This window comes from Manacus vitellinus, unplaced genomic scaffold (assembly GCF_001715985.3).
Source record: "Manacus vitellinus isolate BGI_N305 unplaced genomic scaffold, ASM171598v3 scaffold_1_pilon, whole genome shotgun sequence".
NCBI lineage: Eukaryota > Metazoa > Chordata > Aves > Passeriformes > Pipridae > Manacus > Manacus vitellinus.
In genome coordinates, this window is record NW_021939396.1 from 45,473,946 (window position 1) to 45,500,499 (window position 26,554).

The 26,554-nt window shown below is 36.7% G+C and overlaps 1 protein-coding gene across 1 annotated transcript in view; it reads left to right on the top strand.

Annotated features, from left to right (window-relative positions):
* SS18 (SS18 subunit of BAF chromatin remodeling complex) overlaps positions 1-26,554 on the top strand; it is a 44,539-nt gene that overhangs the window by 13,597 nt on the left and 4,388 nt on the right. Inside the window, 6 exon segments of the mRNA XM_018080798.2 lie at positions 5,053-5,206; positions 10,713-10,934; positions 19,880-20,047; positions 20,764-20,868; positions 23,035-23,127; positions 23,852-23,974. Coding sequence (XP_017936287.2) covers positions 5,053-5,206; positions 10,713-10,934; positions 19,880-20,047; positions 20,764-20,868; positions 23,035-23,127; positions 23,852-23,974 — 865 coding nt within the window.

Sequence of the window (26,554 nt, forward strand, 5' to 3'; positions counted from 1 at the left end):
CAAGACAGGTCATGTTATATTAGCAATGCGATATGTGCAGGGCAGAGTACCTCCTGGGACGGGGCATTTTACTTTGCAGAAAATGGTATTTGAGAATTGAAAACAAAAATGATTGATTAAATCCTCATTTAAGGCTTCTCTTGGAAAGATCAGAAGGCTTTTATGTTTGTATTCCATGTAGCTTTTAATTGTTATTCTGAAAGAATTTCAGGAAAATTGTATTTTTGATAGTGTAGTTTAAATATCTACTGCCAGTTCTATTGATTAGCTATATTGTGTTTTAATGTGTGTAACAGTAGTTCCTGTTTTTTACATTTTATTGATGACTGAGTTGGTATTCCACCTCAGTTTTTATAGCAATAGAAGTTCCATAAACAAATCTTAGAAAATTCCAGGTGTACAATTCTACCGTGGCAGATTTTATTGTTACTGTCTTTCATTTGATCTAATTTATTATTTAAAGGAAAAGCTCTAAAAAAATGCAGTGTGGCTATTGTTTTCAGTGCATGCTTTCGAATAACTTTTGGATTTACTAGGATTTTGTTTGCTGAAAGTTGTCAGTTAAAATCTTGTCTCTTTTTTCTTGTCTCTTGTTTTTCTTGTCTCTTTTTTTGGTTGCAGCTATTGGGTCAGTTTCAGTCTTTTTCCAGTTCAGATTTGCAGAATTGGACTAAATAGCTTATAATTATTGTTTTTCATGCTCTGATAAATTTTAAATGCTCATAGCAGCTATAAATGTAATCTGTGTGTTTGGGGAAATGAGCCAAAAATTAGTGTTTAGGAAGTGAAGCTATGTCTAACATCTTCTAATTCTTTAATTTACTTTTTACTGATAGCAAAATATTTAACATTTTCTACTTCATATTTGGAATAAAATCATCAGCGATTTTAATTTTCATTCCTTTGTGTCATGCATCCAGCAGGAGGGAAGTAGCCTTTCCTTTGGTTCTGTTAACCTTACTACGTTTGTATGTCATTTCACCTTTCAGAACTAGACTTAATGGGTAGGGTTCATGTTGGGTAGCTTTCCTTTCACAATGGGTGGGTTGGGTTTTTTTGAGTACTGTGTGATCCTTTTGTGTTTTAAAGGATCTTCACCCCGTGTAGAGCATGTTACTGGGAATAGTTAATTTCCTTCTGTAAAGAACAAAAAAGGTTAAATAACCCAGGCTATGTGGTTGGGTTTTTTGTTTGATTATTGTTCTGGGGTATTTTAATTAAATCTGATTTAAAGAAGTTTATCATCTGTAAAAGCCTGGGTCAACTCCAATAGAAATAGGGAAGTTGCCATTTTAAAACAGTTTTTTCTTGTTTTCTTCTGTCTGCGTCCAGTAGAAAAGTACTCTGGAGGATTTTCACTGGGGAATAATTATATCTACAGGAGACATTTTGTTTTAATTACTAACAGGTAGTGATTGGTTTATGATCTGACATGAAGGCTTGTAATACACTTTTAAAATATCCTATATAATATTCTGTATAACTGTTTCTGTTGCATATGTATTTGTAATTATCTCTGAACCTTATTTAAACTTTGTTCTAGTGTCTTGTGTTGATGAATTCCTCAGGTTTATATGATTTATGTGGTGCCCTGTATGTTTAATGTTGTTCCTCCATTTACTGACTGTTCTCCTGAGGGTGTTTTTGTTGTTAAACCGTAAACTGAAGGATCTACTTTTTGTATGTATCATACATTAAATTGTATTTCTGTCATATCCTCTTAAGTTCCTGCCCCTGCCCCTGCCCTTTTTGACTTGTTTCAGGTGATAACATTCAAAATTTTTAATCACTGTTGCCTGTCTTCAGAATTCTTCTGTTTTTACAGTATCTTTTGGTAATTGCTTTCCCCAAACTGAACGTGTATCATGATCACAAATACCTTGACCTTTTTTTCTTTCACATTGTACGTCACTTTTGATATATCAAGTACTGACAATAATCAGAAAGTGACCATGGGTATTATGAATAGTTTTTATGAGTTTTGGAGTTTTCTGTTTGTTTTTTGGGGGTTTTATTTGATTTTTTTTTCCCCCAGCAAACTGTCTGGGTTGTGGTCATTTATTTTTTCTCTGGGTTAATGGCAATAGGAGTTTCCTCTTTCTGAAGAAAGAATAGTTCACAGTTCAGTGTATTTGCCATATATTTACCCCTGTTGAATTTTACTTGGCACCTTCTGTTCAGTAATGGTGCAGTATCTTCAGATGTTGATATTTACTGAGAAATATTTTCAGGAGACCTCTATATGTTCCTTTAGTCTTTCAACTTCTTCGGGCAGTTTTTGATCAGTGCAAGTGAGTACTCTTGAACAACATATTTCTCCAAAAGGCTTTGTCAAAAAACTTGTATTAAGAAGATTTTGTTAAATATGCATCTAGGTGGTTTAATTTATATTTATATTTTTAAAAAATTCTAATAGATTAGAAAGATTTGACTTTACTGTATTGACACTTTACTAACTTTTTACCATTGGTATTTTATGATACTCTAATTATTTTTGTAATTTTATCTGTAGCCCAGGGAGCAAGCCTCACATAATTCCTAGAATTGGTCCCACTACTTTTGTATAAATAGAGGTACAGGGTTCATCTACCTTCTAGTCATCTTATAGGGTAGTTTATTGTAATGGAAGATTAGATTTTTTTAGCAGTTTGGTCCTTTTTCTTGCATTATTTTCAAGAATTTGAAGTGGGTTCACACAGGTCTTTGGACTGTTTCTATATCCAGGAGCTCCTTTTGCTGAGTTATTTTCTGGTAGTACCTTTTTGAGTGTTTTTAATTGCTCCCACAGTTCTCTTAATTCCCTGTGGTTTGTGAAGTCTCTTGCAGGTTTTTGTATCTAATGGGATTTTTAAAGTCCTTAATACTTTTTTTCCCCTGTCCTTGCATGTTTGCATTCTTATGCTGGTTTTTTGATAACTGCAGTGTTTGTCTTAAAGGAGAGTTGCTTTGAAAACTTCCAGACTTAAATTTTAGAGTTGGAATGTAGTTTTTCTCACGTAACCTTTGGAGGGTTTTTTTTTTCCCTCTTTCCATGCATAAAGGCATGCCTATGTTTGTGCAGTATCACCTGCAGGATAGCTAAAACCTAGGTAGGGTCTAATCTTTTTTTAGTACTTTATAGTATTTTTCATTATCAGCGTGTTATATGAACATTGGATTTGCTAATGTTTTATGCTTGGAATCTAAGAAGTTAATTTTAATTCTGAAAACATTTCAGCTTGAGTGGTTTCTGACTTTGCTCTCAGTTTGCTGACATGGGACTGCTGTTAGGCTCTGAGCTCTGGCTGCTCATGTGGAGGTACCAAGTGTGTTGGTTTTGCTGGTATTCCTAAGCGTACTTTCTAAACAGAAACTAAAAATAGTCTGTTTGTTTTCTTTTTTTGTTTGTTTCTCTGTATATCAGTTTTAGATAACTTCTGTTACATGCAAATTACCACCATAGTGAGTTTTGAAAGTGAAGGAAGATTTAACTGAGGTGAAGCGGCCTTGCTTTGGTTGCTCACTAGTGGAGGAAAAACAACCAAATGAAGCAGTTCGGAGAGTAGAGCTGCCTTTCACTCTTACCTTCTCTACCTTCTGCCACTTCTGCTGTAGGATGAGGAAGGAACTTGCTTCTAAAATGTCATTCTCTTCATTGTGGATGAATGAAAGGAATTTAGTAAGAGAATTTGCCTGCTTGCTTGCATTTTTCTTCATCTCCTTCCTTCTTCCTTCTGAAAAATAGCTTTTACTATGTTCTTGAGGAATTCTTAAAAGTATTGCAGGGAAAATGATACCCACTTGAGCTATGTGAAGAAACATTAAGACAATAAATCCGTACTGTTCACTCCCCTCCCCTGGCAAGCAAATATGTGTGTATCTGTGTTACCCTGATGTTACTGTCTCCAAGGGTAAGAAGGGGTCCTGCCTCACACTCATTGGGAAAGCCTTACTTTTTACCTCTGTATTGTTTCTTGTCTTTATGAATCTCCTGATGAGTAGGTGTACGCATAAGAGGGCACTGGGCTAGACAGGAACTTAGGGTTCACATCCTTGATTCTTTCTGAAGAAGAGAAACACTGAAAAATGCACATGTGGTTGTGTCATGGGAAGAGTTTTTCATGAATAGTTATGGTCTGTAGAGAGAATCCTCAAAAGCCAGAGAGCCAGGTGTTCACTCTCACAGAGATGACTTTTATTCCCCTGAAAGTGTTTGGCTAAGGTATGTGAGGAGGATTGTAGAGTCCCACAATTGTTTTTAGTAGGAAAATGAAGGTGGCTACTAGCAGTTTCTGCGTCTCCTTACATTGCCGTGAATAGAACCTACCAGTAAATTCCCCCTTGTATTTATTGTTTTTTTGCTCTCCCTCTTTGAACTCTCAAGGTTATTCAGTTATTTTCCTCACAATTTCATTAGGAAATTTGCCAAAAACATCCTTTCTAGGCAGCTGTCTCTGGACCTTTGGAGGCCAGCACTAATGTGCTTCCAGTCTGTAGGGGGTGTTTGGCACGGAATTATGAACTAGGCCTTCAGCGCTTTGGGGGAGAGCGGGGGAGAGATCGCTAGTGTTTTACCACACCCAGGTGCAAATTTTTTGCCAGTCTATGAGCATTCAGAGGCTTTCATCTCATGTTGTACCTGTTTTGTCCCTGTGCAAGGTCTGTTAACAGCAACAAATTGTTGATGTGAGAGAATTACAGTGAAGACTTATTTCTCTGTTGAAGGAAAGCTTTTGTGCGTGTGTGAGGGAGTGACTCCAGCAGTCTTGAACTGTTCAGATGTAATTTTTTAATGAGGCATTGATTTGTGTTTTTTTATTTTAAAGCGATGCTTGAAGGTGCTGTGGTGTTGTATGTGTGTAATACTTCATGTAAAATTGATTGAAATGTTAAATGTTTTGCCAAAAGTAATGTTGGGAGGAGTTAAAATGTATCAGAAGGAGCAAGAAATGCCTTTCAGTGCTTGCTTTCATAGCCTGCTGAACAATATAGGCAACTGCTGTACCATATGTACATATAATATATTTGTCAGGCTAACTGCTTCTCGTGTTTGACTAAACTGTCTCCTTTCAGCCACCCACACAGAATATGCCTATGGGTCCGGGAGGGATGAGTCAGAGCGGCCCTCCCCCACCTCCGCGCTCGCACAACATGTCTTCAGATGGTATGGTAGGTGGGGGCCCTCCTGCACCACACATGCAGAACCAGATGAACGGCCAGATGCCTGGTAAGTTTTTCTCCTCTAAGACATTAACACCAGCGTTGCCTGGCAACTGAAACGACATGGGGGCTCAAGGGATACTAGATTGTTGATGACAAAACTGCTTTGAATGCCCCCGAGTACAAGCTCTCTTAGAGTTTGTTAGCTACAGAGCTACGTGACCTGTATTCAGTGTTTATCAGGCTGCCCTTGGGCTTTGATGTAGCTGACACACAGCATTCCTCTGATGAACAGAACTGGCTAAATTTAGTCTGTTTGAAACCGTGCAGTACAGCTGGCTTTAGAAGGCTTATTGGGGAAAGGTATTGGCCTGTGGCTGAGTGAACACAAATCCTTCCATATAAAGATAATGTGAAATTATCGTAGCTAAATAATTAGATAATAATAAAATAGATACATCTGAAAGTGGGTGTTTCTAATTTAGGTAAATGTTTTTGTTGATTTGTCTTTTTTTTTTTTTTTAGAGATTGTTTTTGTACAGAAAATTGTCCAGCTTCCACTAATCCTCTGTGTTCTTTATTACTGAAGATGTGTTGAATTGTAAGGGATTTGTAAAGGAATGGCCTCCAGATTATTGTTCTAGGTGTAAATTCTAAGTTTCTATGCCATCCTGTTTTGTAATAAAAAGAAAAGTGCTTTGGAAGGCAGAAACAAAGCAGTGAAATAAGATGATAAAAATCTATGTTTTACCTACCACTACTGGCTTTGGGGTAACTGCTCCCTTTAGCAGTCATGGAGTAGACCATGGAAAAGCTTGCCGCTTTATATAGAGGCTGTATTCCAGAATTTCCACTCATAAAGTAATACTACCTATTTCACATGAAATGGCTTTCAGCTTAAAATTGCATTCCCAGGATTGCTTTTGTTCAGGACCACATTTTTTTTTCTTTTCTTTTTTGTATGGAGAAAGTTTTCACACAAAAGCTCTTCAAGGTATTGATACTTCCAAGAAAGGAAACTACCGTCAAAAGATCCTTGAAAATTCACAGATTTCACAGAATATTCTGAGTTGGAAGGAACCCACAAGGATCACTAAGTCCAACTCTTTAAGTGAATGGCCCATACAGGGATCAAACCCACAACCTTGAGTGTTATCAGCACCATGTTCTAACCAACTGAACTAATTTCATCTCTCACTGGTGACAAGGATAAACTTTCATGACAGGAAACACAGTAAATAACTTTGCAAAACTTAATATAGGTAAAAAATACGATTGCTGTAGTCCCTCATTTCTGAGCAAATCTTAATAGTGCCACTTGATAGTGGCAGCTTTTCTGAAAGAGTAGCTAAATAACCTGCAGAGGCTGTGTGTAAGAAGTGTAATAAAAGATCTAGAGAAGAAGTTAGTTTCATCATACATGTTGGTCATGGTCTACATCTGGAAGTGTAAAGAGCAATATATGCTGCTCCCTAATTAGGGCAGAGATATTTTGATTGTGGAGTCCTTTATCCATCTAAAATCCATCAGTTCCCATGGAGAATAGCTTTGCCTCTCAAAAATCAGTCTCTTTGACCCTCGAGTGTAATCATATTATTGTTATTATACTGATCTTTTCCAAGGAGAAGGATTACTAAGTCACAATGTGAGCATAATGACTTCACTGCAGAGCCACAGGGGAGAAAAGTCACTCCTTAAACATACATATTTTGTAATTAGATAGAATAAGAAAAGAGCTCTTATGAAAATACGTGAAAGGTAAATAGGTTTGTTTTGGTATTCACCTAGACAGATACTTAAATACAGATTCCAACTAAGCTTTAATTTAGCCTTTCCAACATATTCCCTTTTTTGAAGGTCTGTTCTTTCCTTCTCAGTTTGAAGTTGTCTCTGAGGATGTGAAGATAAACGGCTTAGGATGAGGGCATCTCTAATATCAGAAAGGCATGCTAAAATCATTTCATGGGTAGGCCTTAGAAAAAGGGAAACGGAATTATCTTGGTAATTGTATAGCTGAATTACACATATTTTTAAAGTGTTTGTTAGTTTACCTGCATGTGAGCCTTTCTGTATTTCACAGAGGCATGTTTCTAGTAATTTCTGCAGAGTATGGATTTGCTTTCTTTTAAGGCATTTACTCTGAAGTTACATAGACACTTTGTAATAGAAAACAGATACAAACCCACAAATATCTGAGGAGATGATCTGTCGAAGGGGAATAAAGTCCCTAATATGTAAACTGAGAGAATCCAGGGTTGACAGCAACCTGACCAACCTGGAATAAATAAAATGCAATCTCTTAAAAAGTGCTAGCTGAGAATTTCTGGGAGGCCTTACCTGACCTGGGGCTTCCGCAGACCTGAGTATGCGTGGAAGGGTTGATTAAAAGAACTGTCTAGTGATGGTCAGGACATGAGTCAACTTAAAGTTCTTCTTTAGATCTGTCCCATTACTTTAAAGGATGATTTTTCTCATACTTGTGTTCTGTTAGTGCAGAACCTGAAGTGCTGCTGAGGCCATTAATTGCATCCACTGACAAGTGAATGTCTGTATCCTCGTGCCAGGGAAGACAGTTATGGCAAACCTTTTTCAGCCTGTGGTACAATTGAGAGTTTTCTGTAGTGACAGATTGTGGTTTGTAGATGAAAAAATTACTGTTTGAAGAGTTACTTAGAGAGTTTGTGTGATGCAAAGTAAGAGTGGTCCGGATTTGGAAGTAGATGATGAAATGAGCTGTGCCGCTGGCAAGTTATTTTCCTGATTTTATTGTATGTAAAAAGTTGAAAGTTAAGACTAGCCTTAGGGTTCTCTGGCCTTTGTCCTTACCTTGGTAAGTGACCTTCCTGAATAACAGGTGCTTGTGTGTTACCAGCAAGTTCTCTCAAAGTCTTCTTTCCTTCTAAGCCTTCCTCTCCTGCAGGCTTATATGCACTTAGTCTGGCTTACAGCTTCTCGGACCTAAGGTGCTGTCTATAAGTGAGTAAGAGGAAGAAGGACTTCTGTTTATAGTCAAGATAGATACTTACTCTGCTAACTATTATAACACAAAATCTAATTTGTACTACATTTAAAGCAGTTACGTTAAAGTGCAGATACTTCATTCATATTCTTTCCATTTCATTTATTCATACAAAAAAAGAAAATCAATTGTTTTTTCCTTATGTGCAGGAGAATGCCTTGAAGCATTTTGGCAAATGATAAAAAAAAGTTATTTGTGAAGTGTGTTTTTATTATTTTTCATTTGCAAGGCTTTTTGATATTTTGGTCTTAGCTTTTCCCTTATCCTTGTATTCTAGCTTCAGCTTTTTCACTTCTCTTGACAAAATAAGTTTATGTGTTCATTTCAGTAAGGTGTCTTGAAAAGGGCGAGAGGATAAATGTGTTTTTAAACTTATTCTCTGTTTCTTCACGTTGGCTTTAGTAGCTGTGTTCATTAATCATTGTTACCTTTCTCCTCTGCATCTTTTTGTTTGCAGGTCAGTTTGTGTTGTCTCTCTGACCTTGTGTACAGCTCTCTATGTCCTTATTTCAGCCTTCATTCTACCCTAGATTAGTGCAGTTATTTCTTAAGCCAGGGCAGGACTTGGGGAGCTGTTCACATCTGAAGATGCAGGTGTGTGGGTGGTGGTTGTTTTTTTTGGTGTTTGGTTGGTTTTTTGGTTTGGTTTGGTTTGAGGTTTGAGGGGTTTTTTTTGGTGTGCTTTTTGTCTGTTTGTTCGTTGGTTGGTTTTGAGTTTTTTAAATTTCCACTGTGAAATATGTAAACAAATCACTGTCTTCCTACAACTCTACTGGCATTGTTTCTTTTAGATTCCTTTTCTTAGGGTTTTGTAGCTTAACAGAAAACCTGTGGCGTGTTTAGCAACAGTAGCATGTCCGTGGTGAAATCAGTACATACCAACATTTGCCTTGTTTACAGTTGACCTAGTCTGTCACATACTCCGGTTGTTCATATCTTCAGAAGCTCTTCATGTGGTGCTTGTCATAGGCATAATCCTGCCATTTCATTTACTTTTTTCACTTGTCGTAGTTACATCCAGTCACACCTCTTACTAATTATGGTCCTAGTAGCTATTCACTTATCCCAACTAAAGTAATGAATAAACTGACCACATGGTATTGTAATGTTTGTACTTGTTAAATTACCCATTGAGAGTAGCTTTAATTCAGAGAACAATCCAAATCCAACCTGTGTTATCAGGAAGAGGGGAAATAAAAGGTGAAAAGATGCTGTTGGCCTCATGGGTTTATGAACAGGTTGTTTTTCCTTTGCATCTTCACAAGTTGAGCTGATAATTTGGTGTCTGTCCTTCCAGTAATCATCTCCCACCCTACTAATCTCTAAATACAGTTGCAGAATATTGGCTATAGACTGTATGTTCAAAAATGTTAAATATGCCTTCAGCCATTTTTATTATACATATGGATGGTCACATATGAACTGAATCACTGCAATGCCAGTACAATTACAAATCGAAAGTGTTGGTGATTTTCTGTTGTGTTGAAATTTTCCACCTTACTTAGAAGTAGGAAAAATGCAGCACACTGTCTTTAACATTTTTGCTTTGTTCTTTTCTTCACACCTTTCTCTGTTTTCCAAGGTTGTTCTTTTACTAATGCACAGGAAAGCTGATGACAGTGTTTGCCAATAAAGGTCACTTAATGCTTTCCATTTACAAGTCATTCTTTTAAAAAAGTCATGATTGAAGCATCCAGGGGAAAAAAATCTTAATGTCTTACCACTATCATTTGTTCTCATTCCCTTCTCAGGAGATAAACTCAGGAGTCCTATTCTTGCAATAAATAACTTTTGGTTAGATTTTTATCTACAGGGGCATTAAAACAGCTCTATAGAAAGAATGAGTTTGACTTACAGGCTTTCCGTAAAAGCCTTTGCTGTTGTATCAGTGACTCCACGGAGTGTTTGTCACCTTCTTTATCTTTTATGGGTGACTGTGTAGTCATTTGAGTAAAAGTCACAGCCTAAGTTAGCATTTAGTGATGGACTTGGCAGTGTTAAATTTGTGGTTGGACTTGGTGATCTTAGTGGTCTTTTCCAACCAAAATGTTTCTATGATTCTATGTAGTTGTACCATGTCAATGTTAATATTGCCTGAGTTTAAAAATAATAATAATAAATAACTGTTACTTTCAGAAAAGTGTCTAATATAGGTGTTCGACTACACAGAAATGTTACAGCTGTTGTAGTAATTGCAGCTGTGGTGGAGATAGCAAGCTGGCTCTTATACTGGTCTTGTGCAATTCTGGTTGAAATTCAGGAGGTGTTGTGTGAGTACTAAACAGACTAGTTTTGTATGTGATATAGACAGAAGATGAGCTATATTATAATTTACACCTTTCAGCTGCTCAACAAAAGAAAATGTATTGCATAGTAGAGCTGAACTTTGTTGTTTATTTTTTTCAAGTGGGGAAATCATACAAACTGTGTTTTAATTTTTTTTAATGTAATTGCATTTAATGACTTTTATTTAGTTTTGTGAGTCAGTGTGACTGTATTTGTTTGCTTTACGATGCTTAATGTAGATCCTTTTTCCCTGTTTTTCCTTCTGTAGGACCTAACCACATGCCTATGCAAGGACCTGGACCTAACCAACTCAATATGACGAACAGTTCCATGAACATGCCTTCAAGTAGCCACGGGTCAATGGGTGGCTATAATCACTCCGTTCCATCCTCACAGAGTATGCCAGTGCAGAATCAGATGACTATGAGCCAGGGACAGCCGATGGGCAACTACGGTCCCAGACCAAACATGAATATGCAACCAAACCAAGGTAAGAGAGGCGTTAATTTTTGTAAAAACAAAACGTCTCAGGCATTTTTAAAAGGTCTAATCTTGTAAATTTCCTTCTCTAAATTTGTACCTATGTACAAAAGAGGATTCTCTTTTCTCCCATATATCTGTGACTTTTTATTTATTTGCAGACATTGAACTGTTTTCGGGTATTGTGTGAGAATCTGGGAATGGATCTGCTTACATCAGTTATAAGTTTGAACTACTGTTTATCTTTTTCAGACTTTACACTTCTAGCTAAGTGTTGTTATTGTTCAAATTGATAAAATATATCTCTACTTTTAAGTCTCAGGGGTAAATTTAAAAATTAAAGTCAGATAGCCCTCAGATTTTTATACCTTGTTAATCTTGGTTTTCTGCTGCATGCTGTTTTAGCATGGAATGTGTGTTAATCTTGGAGAAGTAAAATTCAGTTCCAGGAACAAATCTGCTACTGCTTACTCTTTTCATGAGATGGCCTTGTGTACATTGTAAAACCCAAAACTAATTTTGTATCTAAGATATTTCCATTGCATAAACTGATGATGATTTGTTGATGTCCTTGTTGAAGTGCAAGGAAATTGTGAAGTTAAAATATTACATTAGAGTCACAGCACAGCAAATTATTAAGTTGTATATGTACTGCATATTCTTAGAAATATGCTTTACAAGTCAACAAGCAGTATTTTCAGCTTACCTTTTAAGTCTGTTACTACATTGGATCTGGACATAGCACCTGCAGCAGAATTTTTTTAAAAAAATGCTTCTGCCGTGTTTGCAGCAAATATGTTTTTTACCCCAATATATATGAACTCTTATGGATATCTTAGCTGAAAAATGTGACTCGGATCGAGGTTTTAATCTCTTTTCTGATGCTGTAGAATGTGGGTTTTTTCCTAAGGCTCTCTCTCCTCGGTCATTTTAGAAAAAATAATCCACCAGTGCATAGGTAGTTCTTACTGCAGTGTACTCTCTTTGAAGACCAAAACTCCATTTTTTTATATACACAGATACCATCTGTTCCTAAGGTGTACGAACAGAACAGGTCATACTGATCGGTTTGATTATTAGATCACAGGAAGGTTCAAAACAGATAAAAGACTAACTTAATGAGAGACCAAATCTAAGTCATGATGAAACAGCTGTTTCTGCACTTTTCTAACCAGTAGAGAGTGGGAAGTCTGAGTCCATCATCCACATTGTTAATAGGATTTTTCTTAAAATATAGCAGCAGAGGACAAAAAATAGGTACATAACAGAGGAAATCATCATAAGTGGAAATATTTTTGACTGTCTCTCTGAGCTGACAAGTTATCTGTGTATTCTGGGCAGTGCACAAAGGAGTAATTTTGTAAACGTAAGATGCTTGAGAGAAGTCCTGTGCCTGCTCAGTTCAGATTTCTTAGTTGCAGAGTTAGCAATAATTATGTAGCAGTATGTGTGAGGGAGCCATCTACTAAGTTGCTCTACAGCAAATGATTTTGTACGACTGGCTTAAAATTTAGGACTAGTGATTATTATGTCTGAAAGTAGTGCTCTTTACTCCTCCTTGTAATACTCCTCTGCTGTGTTTTCAGTGCTGTGTCAAACTTGAAAATTGCTCCTTAGAAATTAGGCAGAAAGATACTTAAACGGTTTCTGTTCTGAAAAAATAACCAAGTTATAGTTTCAAGAACAAGAGCAAAATCTCTAGTTAGAACAACTGGTACTACTGCCTGTACTTACGGCCATGGTAAGCTTTCACGTTTCGTACCTCTGTTTCTGCCGAATTTGGACCCTTTAGGCTGAGACTTTTTCTATTCCAAGTGTCTGCTACAAGGCTGGTTCTCCTTTTTTGCAGAGGCTTCACAGAAATAGAGAACCATTTCTGACAGTGGCATGAAAAGTTGCATTCTTCAATATGTTTCATTATCTCCCAAAAACATTAGTAAATAGAGCACTTCGTATATAAGTGTTGGAGTGCGGGTGCCCCTTGCTTTAGAGTGAAAGCTTTGAAACTTGTCTGTGATGCAAGCAAGGTGCTATTTGCTGTTAAATGAAAATACTGTTCCAGATACCTGTGAGGGAGGAAGTCCAAGCCTGAAGATTTGCATGTTTGTTATGTATTGGTAGCTAAGGTTTTTAACCTAAGATTATTCCCAATCAGGTCTGCTTAGTACATATTCTCCGTTTTCTACTCTTAGTTTTTACATGTGTATTGAAATTTGGTGACAAATTAGAGGTAGTATTTTTGTATCTTCACTCTCTTGACAAGACAGCAGGGCAGAGAACGACAGAGAAATCTGTGAGACCGTGAGAGATTTAGGTAGGTAGCCGAGCTTCAGTCTGGCTGGGCAGAGGTCTCAGCCAAGCATTGACACTGCATGGTTCTCATCTAAGTGAAGAATCAAGAATGAGCAGCTGGGAAATGCACTTAGTGCAGTTTAATAAAAAGGGAATAAATGGATTGTGACACAAAGGTTTCTTAACTGGTAGCATGTGCTGCAATTCAGAAACAGAAATGAACAAAATTTCTGAATCTCAGTATTGTTGTCAGGAGACATTTGTGAGCCACAAAGCATGCTTTGTTTCTTTGTCTTAAAGGGGTGATCCATACTGAGAATGAGAGATCCTACTACATCTGTCAATTAATAACAACACTAGCTAAACATAATTATAAATATTCCTCAAGATGAGGTCTTAGCATCTCAAGTTGGCTGTTAAAAATTAGTAGATGTTTTTGACCTTAATCTTCCCCTACATGGGTTCCTCATCTCTTGAGGAATGAATCTGATGGTAAGATTATGATACCATCTGATTTCACAGGAGTGTTGTGAAAGTATATTCATTATGAAGATTTGGACATTTTACTTATGGGTACCATAAGAAAACCGATAAGTAAATTAATAATTCTGTCTTCAGTGTTTGCTAGGCATGGCATCTCACATGAACAATTAGGAGGAAAGAAAATATTGAAGTAGTTTTTCAGTGAGTGATATCTGCTATGTGTGCTAACTGAAGCCAATACTTTTAGAGGGAAGAAGAAAAGCATAGTATTATATAATAGATAAAGACACCATAAAACACAGCAAGGTTTGATCTAACACTTGGATGGGTTTAGCATAACTTTTTATGTGTGTTTGCTAGCAAAACATCTTGCTGTATATACACCTTGTGAGGCAGATGGTGTTAGTCAGAAAAAAAAAAAAGAAAAAATGCTAATTAAGAAATAAACTGTGTAGTAACAGAACTCATTGTTGGATTTACTTTCTGTCTCCATTGTGAAGTCATTATTGATTTGCACTAGTTTATCAAATGCTAGCCAGAGGAATACCTTAAATGAGAAGCAAAGTTGTCGTGGTATTGATTTTATATAGTCAGTCTAGCTAAAAGAGGAATTCTAGTAATTTTTGATTTAGGAAGCAGAATGTTTCAATCGGAAGATTCTGTAGATGACTCTTGATTAAAAAACTTTTTTTAGCAGCCTGAGATATCTGCAAGGAATATTGGCTACCTTTTTGGAAAAGATAGGAAGCAACAGGAACTGGGTGACTGTGGAAGAAACTCCATTCTTATGGATGTATCTTTTCTTTCTTTTATGGGAAGCTACTTAGGGTGAATAAAAAATTTCAAGTTGTCAGTTTTTGACTTTTCCAAGGGGAGGTGTAAGCATGGTTTTATTGAAACCTGAAACTTACGTGAAAATTCCTCTTACTTATGTTGACCAGATCTTTCACAGTCAGAGAATAATAATAATAATATTAAACAGTAGAATTAATACACTTTAAAAGTAAGGACCAGGAAATTATAGCTTGGCCATCTCAGAAACTGTTTCTCAGATCCTTCTGCTAAGCTTGGCCATCTCAGAGACTGTGTTTCTTGGATTCTTCTGCTAGGATTCCGTTCCCTTGCCAGAAGTGCTTGAAGCGAAGTTACCAAACTCCCAGTCGGTATTTAATGAGCATTATATGTTGCTTGGGGTAAGGGAGGGGAACTAGGTTACTTTTAACAGGTGAACTCTATAAGAGAATATTATCTTGACTTGATAATTTCCAGGAGACCAGTTATCAAACCTGGTGCTGAGATTGTTTTTAGTGAATTTCATTTATATGAACTTAAAAAAATTCCATCAAAATTTGAGAGCTTTTTTACTTACAAGCAAATATGAGGAGATCATGGAAACATCAGAGATGAGACAGGTGCAGATTCCTGTGCTTTTGTTGTCCACGTAAAAAAGGAGCATAAAGATAGGAACATCCAATGTTAGCTGAAATATAAATGTATTCAGGGTATGACAGACCAGGATAAAGTGATTTCTGAGGTTCAGTACCTTTTGTGAATGTCTTGCCATCTGTTCATTCCCATGTAAGCAGAGACTGTTACATTTCAATACCTTGACTTCTAGTGTAGTCAAGATGTCATGGAGAAAGCAGGGAAGTCTCAATTTTTTTTGACATCTAACCTATTAAAGGGAAATAAAATTGCCACCACATTCTGAAATGCTGTCATGCTATAGCTGGATTTGTAGGATATCTAGCTGTAGAAGACACTGTAGTTTTGTCATGAAACAAGATATAAACAGCTGCGACAGAGCTTGTTCTTTCATCTTTCTTTCCTGGTGTAAAACATGAAAGACAACATTGGTAACTAAAGAATTTTTTTGTATGACATTTTATATACTGTTTTTTTAAATGATCCCCGAAATTACAGTTCAGTTTGAGATGAGAACTTTGTGGAGTAAGCAAGTGTGGAAGAGTGTCTACTGATCTGTCTATTGATCTTCTGAGCAACAAGATCAACATAATTTTGAAGACTGAAGAAATAATAGCTTGTACTGCTGCTTTTTGGTCATACCTGCCTGTTCCCAGTCAGAACAGCAGAGTCTCCCGTTCATTTGTATGTGCTTCCTCTGCTTCTTCAGAAGTTTCAAGCACGTCAGCAGTTATCTTGTCCTCTCATAGCATTTACTGCCAGGACCTGAGTTTCAGCAGAAGGGACAATGCTAAGAGACATTTTTAAACCACTAAACTTTTCTGCAGCTCTTTCATCCTCAATGCATTTCTGCTCTCCGATTTGTTAGCTTTCTCTGGGACCTACTTTTAGTTTGCATTTCTGTTTCTTTCTGTTTATCTTATATTTGTGAAGACTAGGTTGTCACTTTTCTGAAGTGCTCTCTTGTCAGGAGGCTGCCACTGGGTCGCTGCACTTACAGGAAGATTAGGTAGAAGCCCATTTTTGCTTAAATCCACATACCTTTTCTTCTCTGTACATGAGACCTCCTTATGAGATACTGTCTGGAGCACAGGGAGGTTTTTTTTCCCCTCAACTGCTCATTTCAAAGTTGTCTGCACCTACTAAACCGAAATGTGGTGTATTCTTGATAATGTAGACTAGTTATATTGAACAAAGAGCAGTTCAGTTTTCATCTGTTATCTGGCTTTCTTTATACATTCACTGACTGCATAAGACTGATTTTGATCTACATCATGCAATTTTCAAACGCCTGTTTAATGACTACAAAAATTGCCTGCACTCCTCACAGGACCTACAGTATTGCTAGTTAGCATCTAGTAATCTACCTTTATCCCAGGAATACTTCCAGTATACTGACATGTGAAAACTGCCTTCTGAACATACAGGAACATTTACAGGACTTTTGTACTACCAAAGTTTAAATAGTTTCTTGTAAATCCAATAAATAGTCTACTTGTGTACTTGCATATTTTACAGAGATAATCCTACACAATATTTTCTTGGACTCGTTTTTAGCTGTGTACAAATCAGATACTTTGTCCTCTCTGAAATAAATAGTTCTCGAAATTCACAAAAAAAGAGTTCCTATGCAGAGTTTTTGAAAGCAACGAGCATTCTCTTGAAGTGCACTGTTTTGTGAACTTTGTATGTGATATCTTATCTCCAGGTCTGGAAGAGATCATGACTTCCACCAAATGTAGCTTTTTGTGACCTGATTAGAGATTCAACAGCTGTGTTTTAAGGGGGTTGTAGAAACAATTGCTACAAATATTAGAAAGTATTACACAATCGTACAATGATGAGAGTTGGAAGGGACCTGAAAGATCATCTAGTTCCAACCCCCCTGCCATGTACTTCTGCAACTAGCCCGGCTTGCTCAAACTTCATCCAACCTGACCTTGAACACTTCCAGGGATGGGGCATCCACAGCTTCTCTGGGAAACCTGTTCCAGTGCTTCATCACTCTCACAGTAAAGAATTTCTTTCTAACGTCTAGTCTAAACCTACCCTCTTTCAATTTAAATCCATTACTTCTTGTCCTTTCACTGTCTGCCTGTATGGAAAGTCCCTTTCCCTTCTTTTTATAAGCCCCTTTCAGGTACTGGAGGCCACAATAGGGTCTCCTGAAGCCTTCTCTTCTCCATGCTCCTTCAGCCTGTCTTTGTAGGAGAGATGTTCCATCTCTCTGATCATCTTGGTGGCCCTCCTGGATTTGGTTGAACAGGTCCATGTTTTTCCTGTGTTGGGGACCTCAGAGCTGGATGCAGCGCTCCAGGTGGGGTCTCCAGAGCGGAGAGGGGGCAGAATCACCTCCTTGACCTGCTGGTCATACTTCTTTTGGTGCAGCCCAGAGCATGGTTGGCTTTCTGGGCTGAGAGCACCTAATGCCAGGTCATGTCCAGCTTTTCACCCATGAGAACCCTGAAGTTCTTCTCCACAGGGCTGCTCTCAGTAAGTTTCCCAGTCTGTGCTCAGGTATGGGACTGCCCTGACCTAGGATGCAGCACCCTGCACTTGGACTTACTGAAATTCCTGGTGTTCTCTTGGGCCCACTTATCAAGTTTGTCCAGGTCCAATTAGATTATGACCTAGTAGTCTATGTTTTTAATTAGGTATTGAGATTTTATGTCATATTAAGTATTACACAATGAATATATGTAGCTTTCTTGTAGGCTTGATTTTTCTAAAAGAAATACAAATTCAAAGTTCCCTCACCCCTCAAAACTACTGCATAAAAGGGTTATGTTCCATGAGACCATAGAGACCATGGTGCTTCTTTTAGGTGTCTTCTTAATAAGAGGGAGATGTGAACCAAACTGGAAGGAAGCCAGGCTTTCTGTTATGAACACAACACAGCCTGATACAGGGTAGTGAATTCTCATTGTGGCTCTACAAAGCGTTAATGAAGTTCTAATTTAAAAAGCAAACAGAAAACCTCTACATTGCACCATGGGGACCCAACACATTTTATCACATTGTATTGTGACTAATATTAATATTGTTAATTAACAAGCTTTCTTGAGATCTAGGAATATTATGGCAACAAGTTTTTATTTTTTTTCAAGGCTGCCTAATGATTCTCAGTACCTCCAAACAGAGGAGCAGTGAAATGGAATGATCTAAATTACGAACTCATTTAGAATATCAAAAAATGAAACATTTTTACCAAGTGAAAAATAATCACATCTCAATGTAAGCAATTTTTTTACACTTCAAAATAGAAACCGTTAAAACAGAAACTTGTTATGCTGAAGGATAGAAGCATAACTGGATCTTTTTAAGTGTGGCCAATATTTATCTTCAGAGTGAAATGAAGTTTATGCCACTTCTCACTGAGAGATCCCACACAGGGCTTTAATGGGATTTAACTAAAGCACTTTGAATTCATACAAATTAATTCAGACATTAATTATTTGTCTTAACTTTCCTTCATAACTCCACATAGACAGGATCTGACTGTGTATTCCTTTACTTATATAAATCCGTTCTCACTATTGACTGTATCTAGGTAATTTTCCAGTGCTGTGGTTTCACACTGGACTTCCTTCCTGTGCTCCAGCACCTACTTATTTAAAAATACTGAATGGAATGGCAAAATCGAGCATACAGAAAAGTAGGTGATATCTTCCTTTTTCTCCTGGGATGACGCTTAGGAGTGGCTCTGCTAGTTTGGTGTCATAATTTGTTTTGGGTTTTAGTGAGGCTAGTTACTTGCTGTCTTTGGAGTTTATAAAACAAATTATTTTTTTAAAAAGGCAAAAAAAGCTTAGGATTTCATCTTCATAAAATATGTAGTATCTCTTAAGCGGTTTGAATTAATGTACTGTTTAAAAAGTTTAGCTCCTTGTCACAACTCTTTCCTCCTCATATTTTTAATACTGGAATAACTCTTTTCTGAGGTGGTACTACAGAAGAAACACAGAAGCTGTGCTTTGTTAAATGTTGTATCAATCTAACCTGCAATCTCATATAATGAAATGGCGTAATCATCATTTTCATTGCCGTTTGGTGTCAGTAGGGTGCTCTTTAACTGTCTGTTTTCATTACTGAAATTTGCATTTCTCCGAGTACAGCCTTAATCAGATTTTCTCAGTTGATAAAATATGGACAGTACTTGATCTCTCCTGGTCTCTTTCCATGGTTCACAGAAACTTGGTGCAGCTTGATATGAAAGAATATTTTTGGGGTTTAGTTTTTCTGCATATGCCTGTCGCGAGATTGCCTGACTGGTACACGTGGTTTGTCTTTACAGGCTAAATAAAATTGCATATTTTGTGATAACAGCTCAGTGGCTTGGTGGTGGACTATAACAACAACTGTGTGTGCATTAAAACTATGCCCTGAGGATTTCACAAATGTTAAATAATTTTTCTATGACTTACCAGAGTTTCACCATCAACTTTTCACCTGCACTTTTTTTGGTAAAAGTGTTTCAATATCTTTGTGCATGTGTAAACTAATGTCTGTGATTTTAAAGAAAAATCATCTAAAAAGCAACCTTATTTAGGCTGACTTCTGTTTTGTAGTTTGGTTACTGAAGCAATCACCTGCATGTGCATAGGTCCAGAAACAACAAATCCTTATGAGAGCACTAGAAATACAGAGCCTCGTTTGGTCCATATTTAAAGGTTGGGTTTTCCATGTTCTTTTGGAAAGATTTAACCTAAAATAATTTTTGCATGTTTGACATTTTTGCTGCTTGTCCTTTTGCAGGTCCAATGATGCACCAGCAGCCTCCCTCCCAGCAGTACAACATGCCGCAGGCAGGTGGCCAGCACTACCAGGGGCAGCAGCCACCGATGGGAATGATGGGCCAAGTTAACCAAGGAAATCACATGATGGGTCAGAGACAGATCCCTCCATACAGGCCACCACAGCAAGGTAGAAATTCACTTTAGTACACTTACATCGATTTTAAATAACCATTTTTAAAACTATTTTACATCACTTGCCTACACCAAATTTTGATCAAATCACTTGGTGTCACAGACTTTGTTTGCACACTCTTTTTATTACTTTTTAAGGGTGGTTCTTGCAGCAAGAGACTACTGGTATCACCATGAAACACGAAGACAAATATTCTCTTTTTTTTTTCTTTTTGGTTCTCTCTGAGATTATGCATTCTGAAATTATGCATCTCAGATATGCTGATGCAGAATTCTGTTTTGATATTTAAATGATAGGTACAGAAAAGGAACAGAGTACCTGCTTGGTTCTGAATTCACTCAATTACAAAAAAAAGGAACAATGTTCCCCAGTATTGCTTCCCCTTTTTTTTTTTTCTTTCCAGTCCTTTTTGCCGAGGAATAATTTTATTTTTAACACCTTAGTATGCTATATGCATTCCTAAAATGAACTCAAACCTGGTTTGATATGTATGTTCTCAGTCTAGTCCAGCCAAACAACTGTGTGTGTATATATGGATGGATACATTTGTTTCTTTTTTTAATTAAACCGGATTACATATGTTGTCTGTAATGCAACAATATGGGTGGGGAATACATTTGAGAAATATTTCTCATACTAAAATCAGAAATTAGCAACTTTATAACAGAGAAAACAAGTTATTTACGTATTGACTGGTTGTGGTTTTTCAGGCCCACCACAGCAGTACTCAGGCCAGGAAGACTATTATGGGGACCAATACAGTCATGGTGGACAAGGTCCTCCAGAAGGCATGAACCAGCAATATTACCCTGATGGTAATCTCTCATAAATGTTAACTTTCCCATTTTCTATACCTGCCCAATACTAATGTAGTCCTATGCCCAAAATTAGAGGATGAGGCAAGAATAGTAATTGGATATCATACCTCACATTTACAAAACCTTCCAAATTCAGAATTGTTACTACAGTTTAAATTACTGTGACTTACTGTGACTAGTTAAATTTGCAACTTTAAGCATGTAATTGGTATTACTCCCATTTGAAACTCTTAACAACAGTTTTAGTATTTAAAAATTAATTGGAATAATTGGTTTATCTAAAAGTATGGAGAGTTCCTTAGCATATCTAGTATGATTGAGATGAATGAAAACAGTCGTTACTTTATTATCAATAAGAGAGGGGGCGATATCCTTTTATTAAAAATTTTATTGAACTGAAAAAACTTGCTAAAAATATGTGGCTTTTCTGTAAATATTATATTTTTTTCACTTAGTGTTTAGTTTTCGTGTAAGTCGTACAAATGTGTTATTGCTGCTATGGTGTGGGCCTTTAGTTTAATTTGTATATGGGAATGAAATGGTCCCTGCCCTGAAGAGATTGTGTCCCCTCAGTGCTTTCAAGACAAGACCGAAACCTTGCATTTCATAAATCTGTCTTCCTACCTGGTGGAATACAGAGTGCTGAAGGTTATTGGATTGTGTTATAAGTTAGAAAAGTTGAAATTAACTTGTTTTCAGGCTGAGCAGAGACTGGAAGAACAAAGATGCTGACTCATGACTACTGTGATAACCATGTGTGCAACTTAATGGTATCTTACTAAGTTCAGGGAGTGTGGTATATGTTAATGTTTTAAAAATATATACAAAGTAAAGCTGTGTCATTGCCAAAGCAACTACTCATTGCAAATAGAGGGATACAAGTTAGTTGTTTGAATTTAATATCCATTAAATTGATTTTAAGATACATCAAGACACATCTACCTAAGCTTACATGTGTTAATTTTTGGAGATGTATGTGCAGAGTTATTTTACAAGTTGCATTAATTCATTAAGGCTTTCATTTTGGAACATTTATGTTACACACATGAACACTAAATGGTTACAGCAATTTACTCTAGTGAGGGCAATTTGGTGTTACCATCAACAGCTCTGTGACAACACAGATTGCTTTTAAGACCTGTTCCTTCCAAAGAGTAATCTTTGGCATCACCTCATTATCACTCTTATATAGAATGCAAAGACAATATGTTTTAAGAATTGTTTTAATGGTTAAGTATTCATATAAGATTCAGTCGGTGACGTATGGTACAATTGCAGAACTAATAACAAAGGCCAACTGAGTTTTAGAACTGTTTTCTCCTTTCCTTATTTCAAAATTTTATTCCAAATTCGTATTATTAAATTTCAAATGTAAACAAAGTTTTGGCTTGTTTTCTTGACCCAATTATCAATAAGATATATTTCGATCATTTGTAAGACAAAATATGTTTGTATGAAAACCAACAACAGGTGGGGTGCTTACTGCATATATTGCTTTCTTAATCAGAGATGCCTGTAGTCTCTGAATAGGAAGGATTGTTTGTAATGAATCTACTCAAGACTGGAATATAAGAGGAAAAGTTTTCGTAAGACTTAAAGTAGGAATTCTGTTTGTAGGGAAAACCTCGAGAATGTTATTTTTCTGTCACTTAAAAGCTGAATTTAATGTAGACTGTGGTTCATAACTTTATTGAGCTTTATTTGTTATATTTCACACTGCTTTTAGCATATGCTTTTGAATTGGAGATCAGCAGAACAGGTGTTAGACAAAGTATGATAATTGCTTTCTTTGTTCATTCTAATTTAATTCAGGTTATTTACATGTGAAAGGCCTAAATGCTTTCATTTTTTTCTGAGTGAAAGATAAAGTACTTCCCCCCCTACTCCCCCAACAAGGATTATCAGAAGGTTAAGACCATCCCTTGCTGTGATGTTGCTAGAACTACTGCATTAAGCTTTTTTTTTCCCCCTGTCACATGTTAATTCATATGAAAGAAAATCATATTAATAAGTCTTTGGCTAGTGCAATTGAAAATTCTTCTTCATGTATATCCAGTTGAAATTTTTTTTTTTTTTTTCATTTTTCTGAGAAATGAAATATTTTTAGGGTTTTCACTCAGAGACCATTAACGTTTCTTCCTGTCTCTTGTCGAATTGATGTAGGTCATAATGATTACGGTTATCAGCAACCGTCGTATCCTGAACAAGGCTACGATAGGCCTTATGAGGATTCCTCACAACATTACTACGAAGGAGGTATCTATATACCTTCACACACATACGCACATACATTCCCTTTCCTCCCCCACCCGCAACGGGAACAAAAATTCTCACACAACACAACTTATACCCATGCAAAGCTCTTGTAGAATACTAGTTGCTGGCTGTCTTGAAAATTGCAGGGAACTTGAAGCCTTCAGAATAATTTCTTGCAAACACCTAAAAATATATAACCACAATTTACCATTTCTAACAACAGTAAAATGACTAAAACACTCTAGAGATTTTTTTTTTTTACCTCAATGGAAATTTTTATTTAAACATAAATTTGTTGGTTCAGTTGTATATCTTTTTGTGTGTGTATATATTTTGTATAATTATAGTGCTGTTAGGAAACAGCTTGCTGATCTTGTGTAGCTAGTCTGTGCTCTTGTAGCTGTCTTTAATTTTGTCTTTTTTTTTGTTTTTTATTTTATTTAGCGTAGTCATGATCTTATGACTGTGATGTTCCAGTAAATGTAATGCTCGTTTGGCAGAGATGCTGAAAGTGCTGCAGTTCAACTTTGCAAAATTGGCTTTAACTGCAGTTTGTTTGGCCGAGTTCCTTCTGTTTGGTTTGAGTTTTCTTTGTTTTGTTCAGTTTTTGAAATCAATATTGCATTTTCATTTTGTTCTTGTGTTGTTGGCTGTGCATCTTAGAAGGAAAAAAAATAAAATAGGTATCTTTATAAGTTTTTGCTTTCTTGCAATCATCTTACAGGAAACTCTCAATATGGTCAGCAGCAAGATGCATATCAAGGACCACCCCAACAGCAGGGTTACCCACCACAACAGCAGCAATATCCTGGCCAACAAGGCTATCCAGGACAACAGCAGGGTTATGGTAAGAACCTAAAGACACAGACAGCAGTCACAGAAACGACTGAGAGACCGTTGTTGTATATTATTCTATCCCTGTTTTACTGGGTCCAGAGGCCAACCCTGTGCAGAACAGCTGTATGCCTGCCCTTTCACTGGGCCAAAACAAGAAAGCTTAGAAGACAGATTCTTTTGGGAATTAGGTCTCTTGGCAGTCTAGGAGAGTGCAGTAGCACAGAAAACTGAAGGTGACTAAGTAGCATTATAATGGGTGTCTTTAATTTAGAAGGACCCAGAAAGACTCTGCTTTTTTCTGTCCTCTGTAGGTGAACACTGTCAGAAAGATGACAAAGAGCCATTTATACCTTTTCACCTGTGAATTTGCCAATTAGAACAAAATTATTTAAAAACTAGTTTAAAACTTTGTCCAACGTACATGAATCATTCTTTGAAAATTCTTTTACTGATCAGTACAGAAATGGAACTTTCACAAGAGTTTGTCTTACAAATTTCACTAGTAGTGCACACCTTCTGATACATGGCAGGAGTGAGAAATCCTCTGCCACGAGTAAGATAGTGTAGTCCCTGGATTCAAGGAAAACCTCCCAAACAGGAAATTGAAAGTGGTAGCATGTAATGTTTGTGCATTACTTCTGAAAACTTGAGGTCAGAAGAGTATACTGAAAATACTGCTCTTTTAAGTTTTACATGCTTGCACATTGTAAAGTTGTAAATATTTGTCACAGAAGAAAAAAATCTCTGAAGTTCCGTAATTACAATTTTCTCTGAAATTCCGTACATTCTGTATGTATTTTAACTGTTAGCTTTTTTGTAGGTTTAACTGCTAAAACTGTCAGCATTGTAGGTATGTGAGGAAGTGCAGGGATGATTTGTTTGCCATGTAGATAAATGCCAGATTTACATTAAGTCTAGTTATGTTGAGACAGAGTTAAGTTTTACGAGAATCCACTGAGATTTAGGAAGTGTTTTCCTTTTGGAGGTTATGGTTGAATTGATAGTTCTAAAATAATACTCAGGTGCTTCTCTTCTTCTAAACATAACATAGGAATAGAATGAAGACCAGAGTGGAGGTCCATGTAGCTCACTGCTCTGAATATGGAATTAAAGAAATAAAATCTGACCTATTCAGAAAATTTAGCTTAAGAAATACTAGAAGAAAAGGGATAAGGAAAACTGATGGAGGGACTTACCCAATGTAATTCGTAAAAAAAAAAAAAGCATACTTTTAAATTTCTGGGTTTTAGCAGAAATAGTTATTGAAGTTCCATTTTTATTTTATAAAATCTGTCAGTGAATATTTAGAATTCAGTTATAAAGGTTTACCATGAATAAATAAACCCATGTCAGATGAACACAGCAGTTTTTCGGATGTCGTATTCTTGCTCAATTTAATATTTAATTGCTTTCTAATTTGCAAAAAAAAAATCAATATCTCAGTCATTATTATCAATCTTGAAGGTTTTGTTTCACTGTAGAAAGCTGAAACTGCATAGTTCAAGGGGATTTGAGGCCTGAGGAGAATGGTAATAGCTTATGGAACTTTTTTTCTCCAAGTCAACTTTTTGACTATCTTAGATACTACTGAAAGAGTTACCAGCTGATGTCATCTAAATGTCCAGTGCCTGTACCTAAAACTAAAAACTAAAAAGTGTTGGTTTGTTTAAAAGAAAGCACTTTAAGAGCTGCACGTCTTCAGCTCTTAAAAATGGAGAGACAGTTTTCAGGGATGGTGTTGAAAAATCTAACAGATCCACTGCAAAGGATTCATATGGAGTGCCACTGAAATACACAGTACACCATCTCTCCCAGTGTTGGAGGCTACACTGTCTTATGGCAGCTTCCAGTGCTAGACAGGCTGAGTCCCTGTGAATAGTAACAGAAAGAGTTTGTACTGACAAAAAAAACAACTTCTTTTTACAGCCAAAAAAGACTGGAGTCAAAGTTTTGGATTTTTTCCTAGCCTTTTTCTGGAAAGCTAATATTACCAGAGGAGTATGGAGTAGATGGTGCTTTTTTTCCATCCCACAATAGTTTTTACTGGTTGTCACATCCCACATTGTATGCACAGAACTTGCTTGCCTGACATCCCATTTATGATAGCCTGCTGTGGTGTGAGAACTCGCTCTCTGGCAGTGAGGTGCTGCTGGTCTCTTCAGAAGGTCCAAATGCTGATCATCTGGCTGCTCCTGGCATTATAAACTTCTGTAACTGGAGCAGCACACAGCAGGAGGAGCCTGCTTCCCTAAATCCTGGAAAGGGTTCATGTTTATCATTCATCATTTCTTGCCTTGTTCTGCTCTGTCCTATGACTTTGTCTGTGGAACTTGAATGCATTGGTATTACATAATGACTATATAAATAAAGGTAGATGTTTCTGTGGGTGGAGCACAGGCCCTGTCAGCAAAGGTGCTTTCCAGGGAGAAAGGAGGGCCACTCAAAAGACCTAACTACACAGTAGTGATATTTCTTAACCCTGCTCAGCTGTAAAATTCAATGCTTTTACTGTTCTATTCTTTCCAACACCTTAAATAGTCTTTTTTTTAATTTTATTTAAATTTTTTTTTTCCATTTGCATGATCTCCAG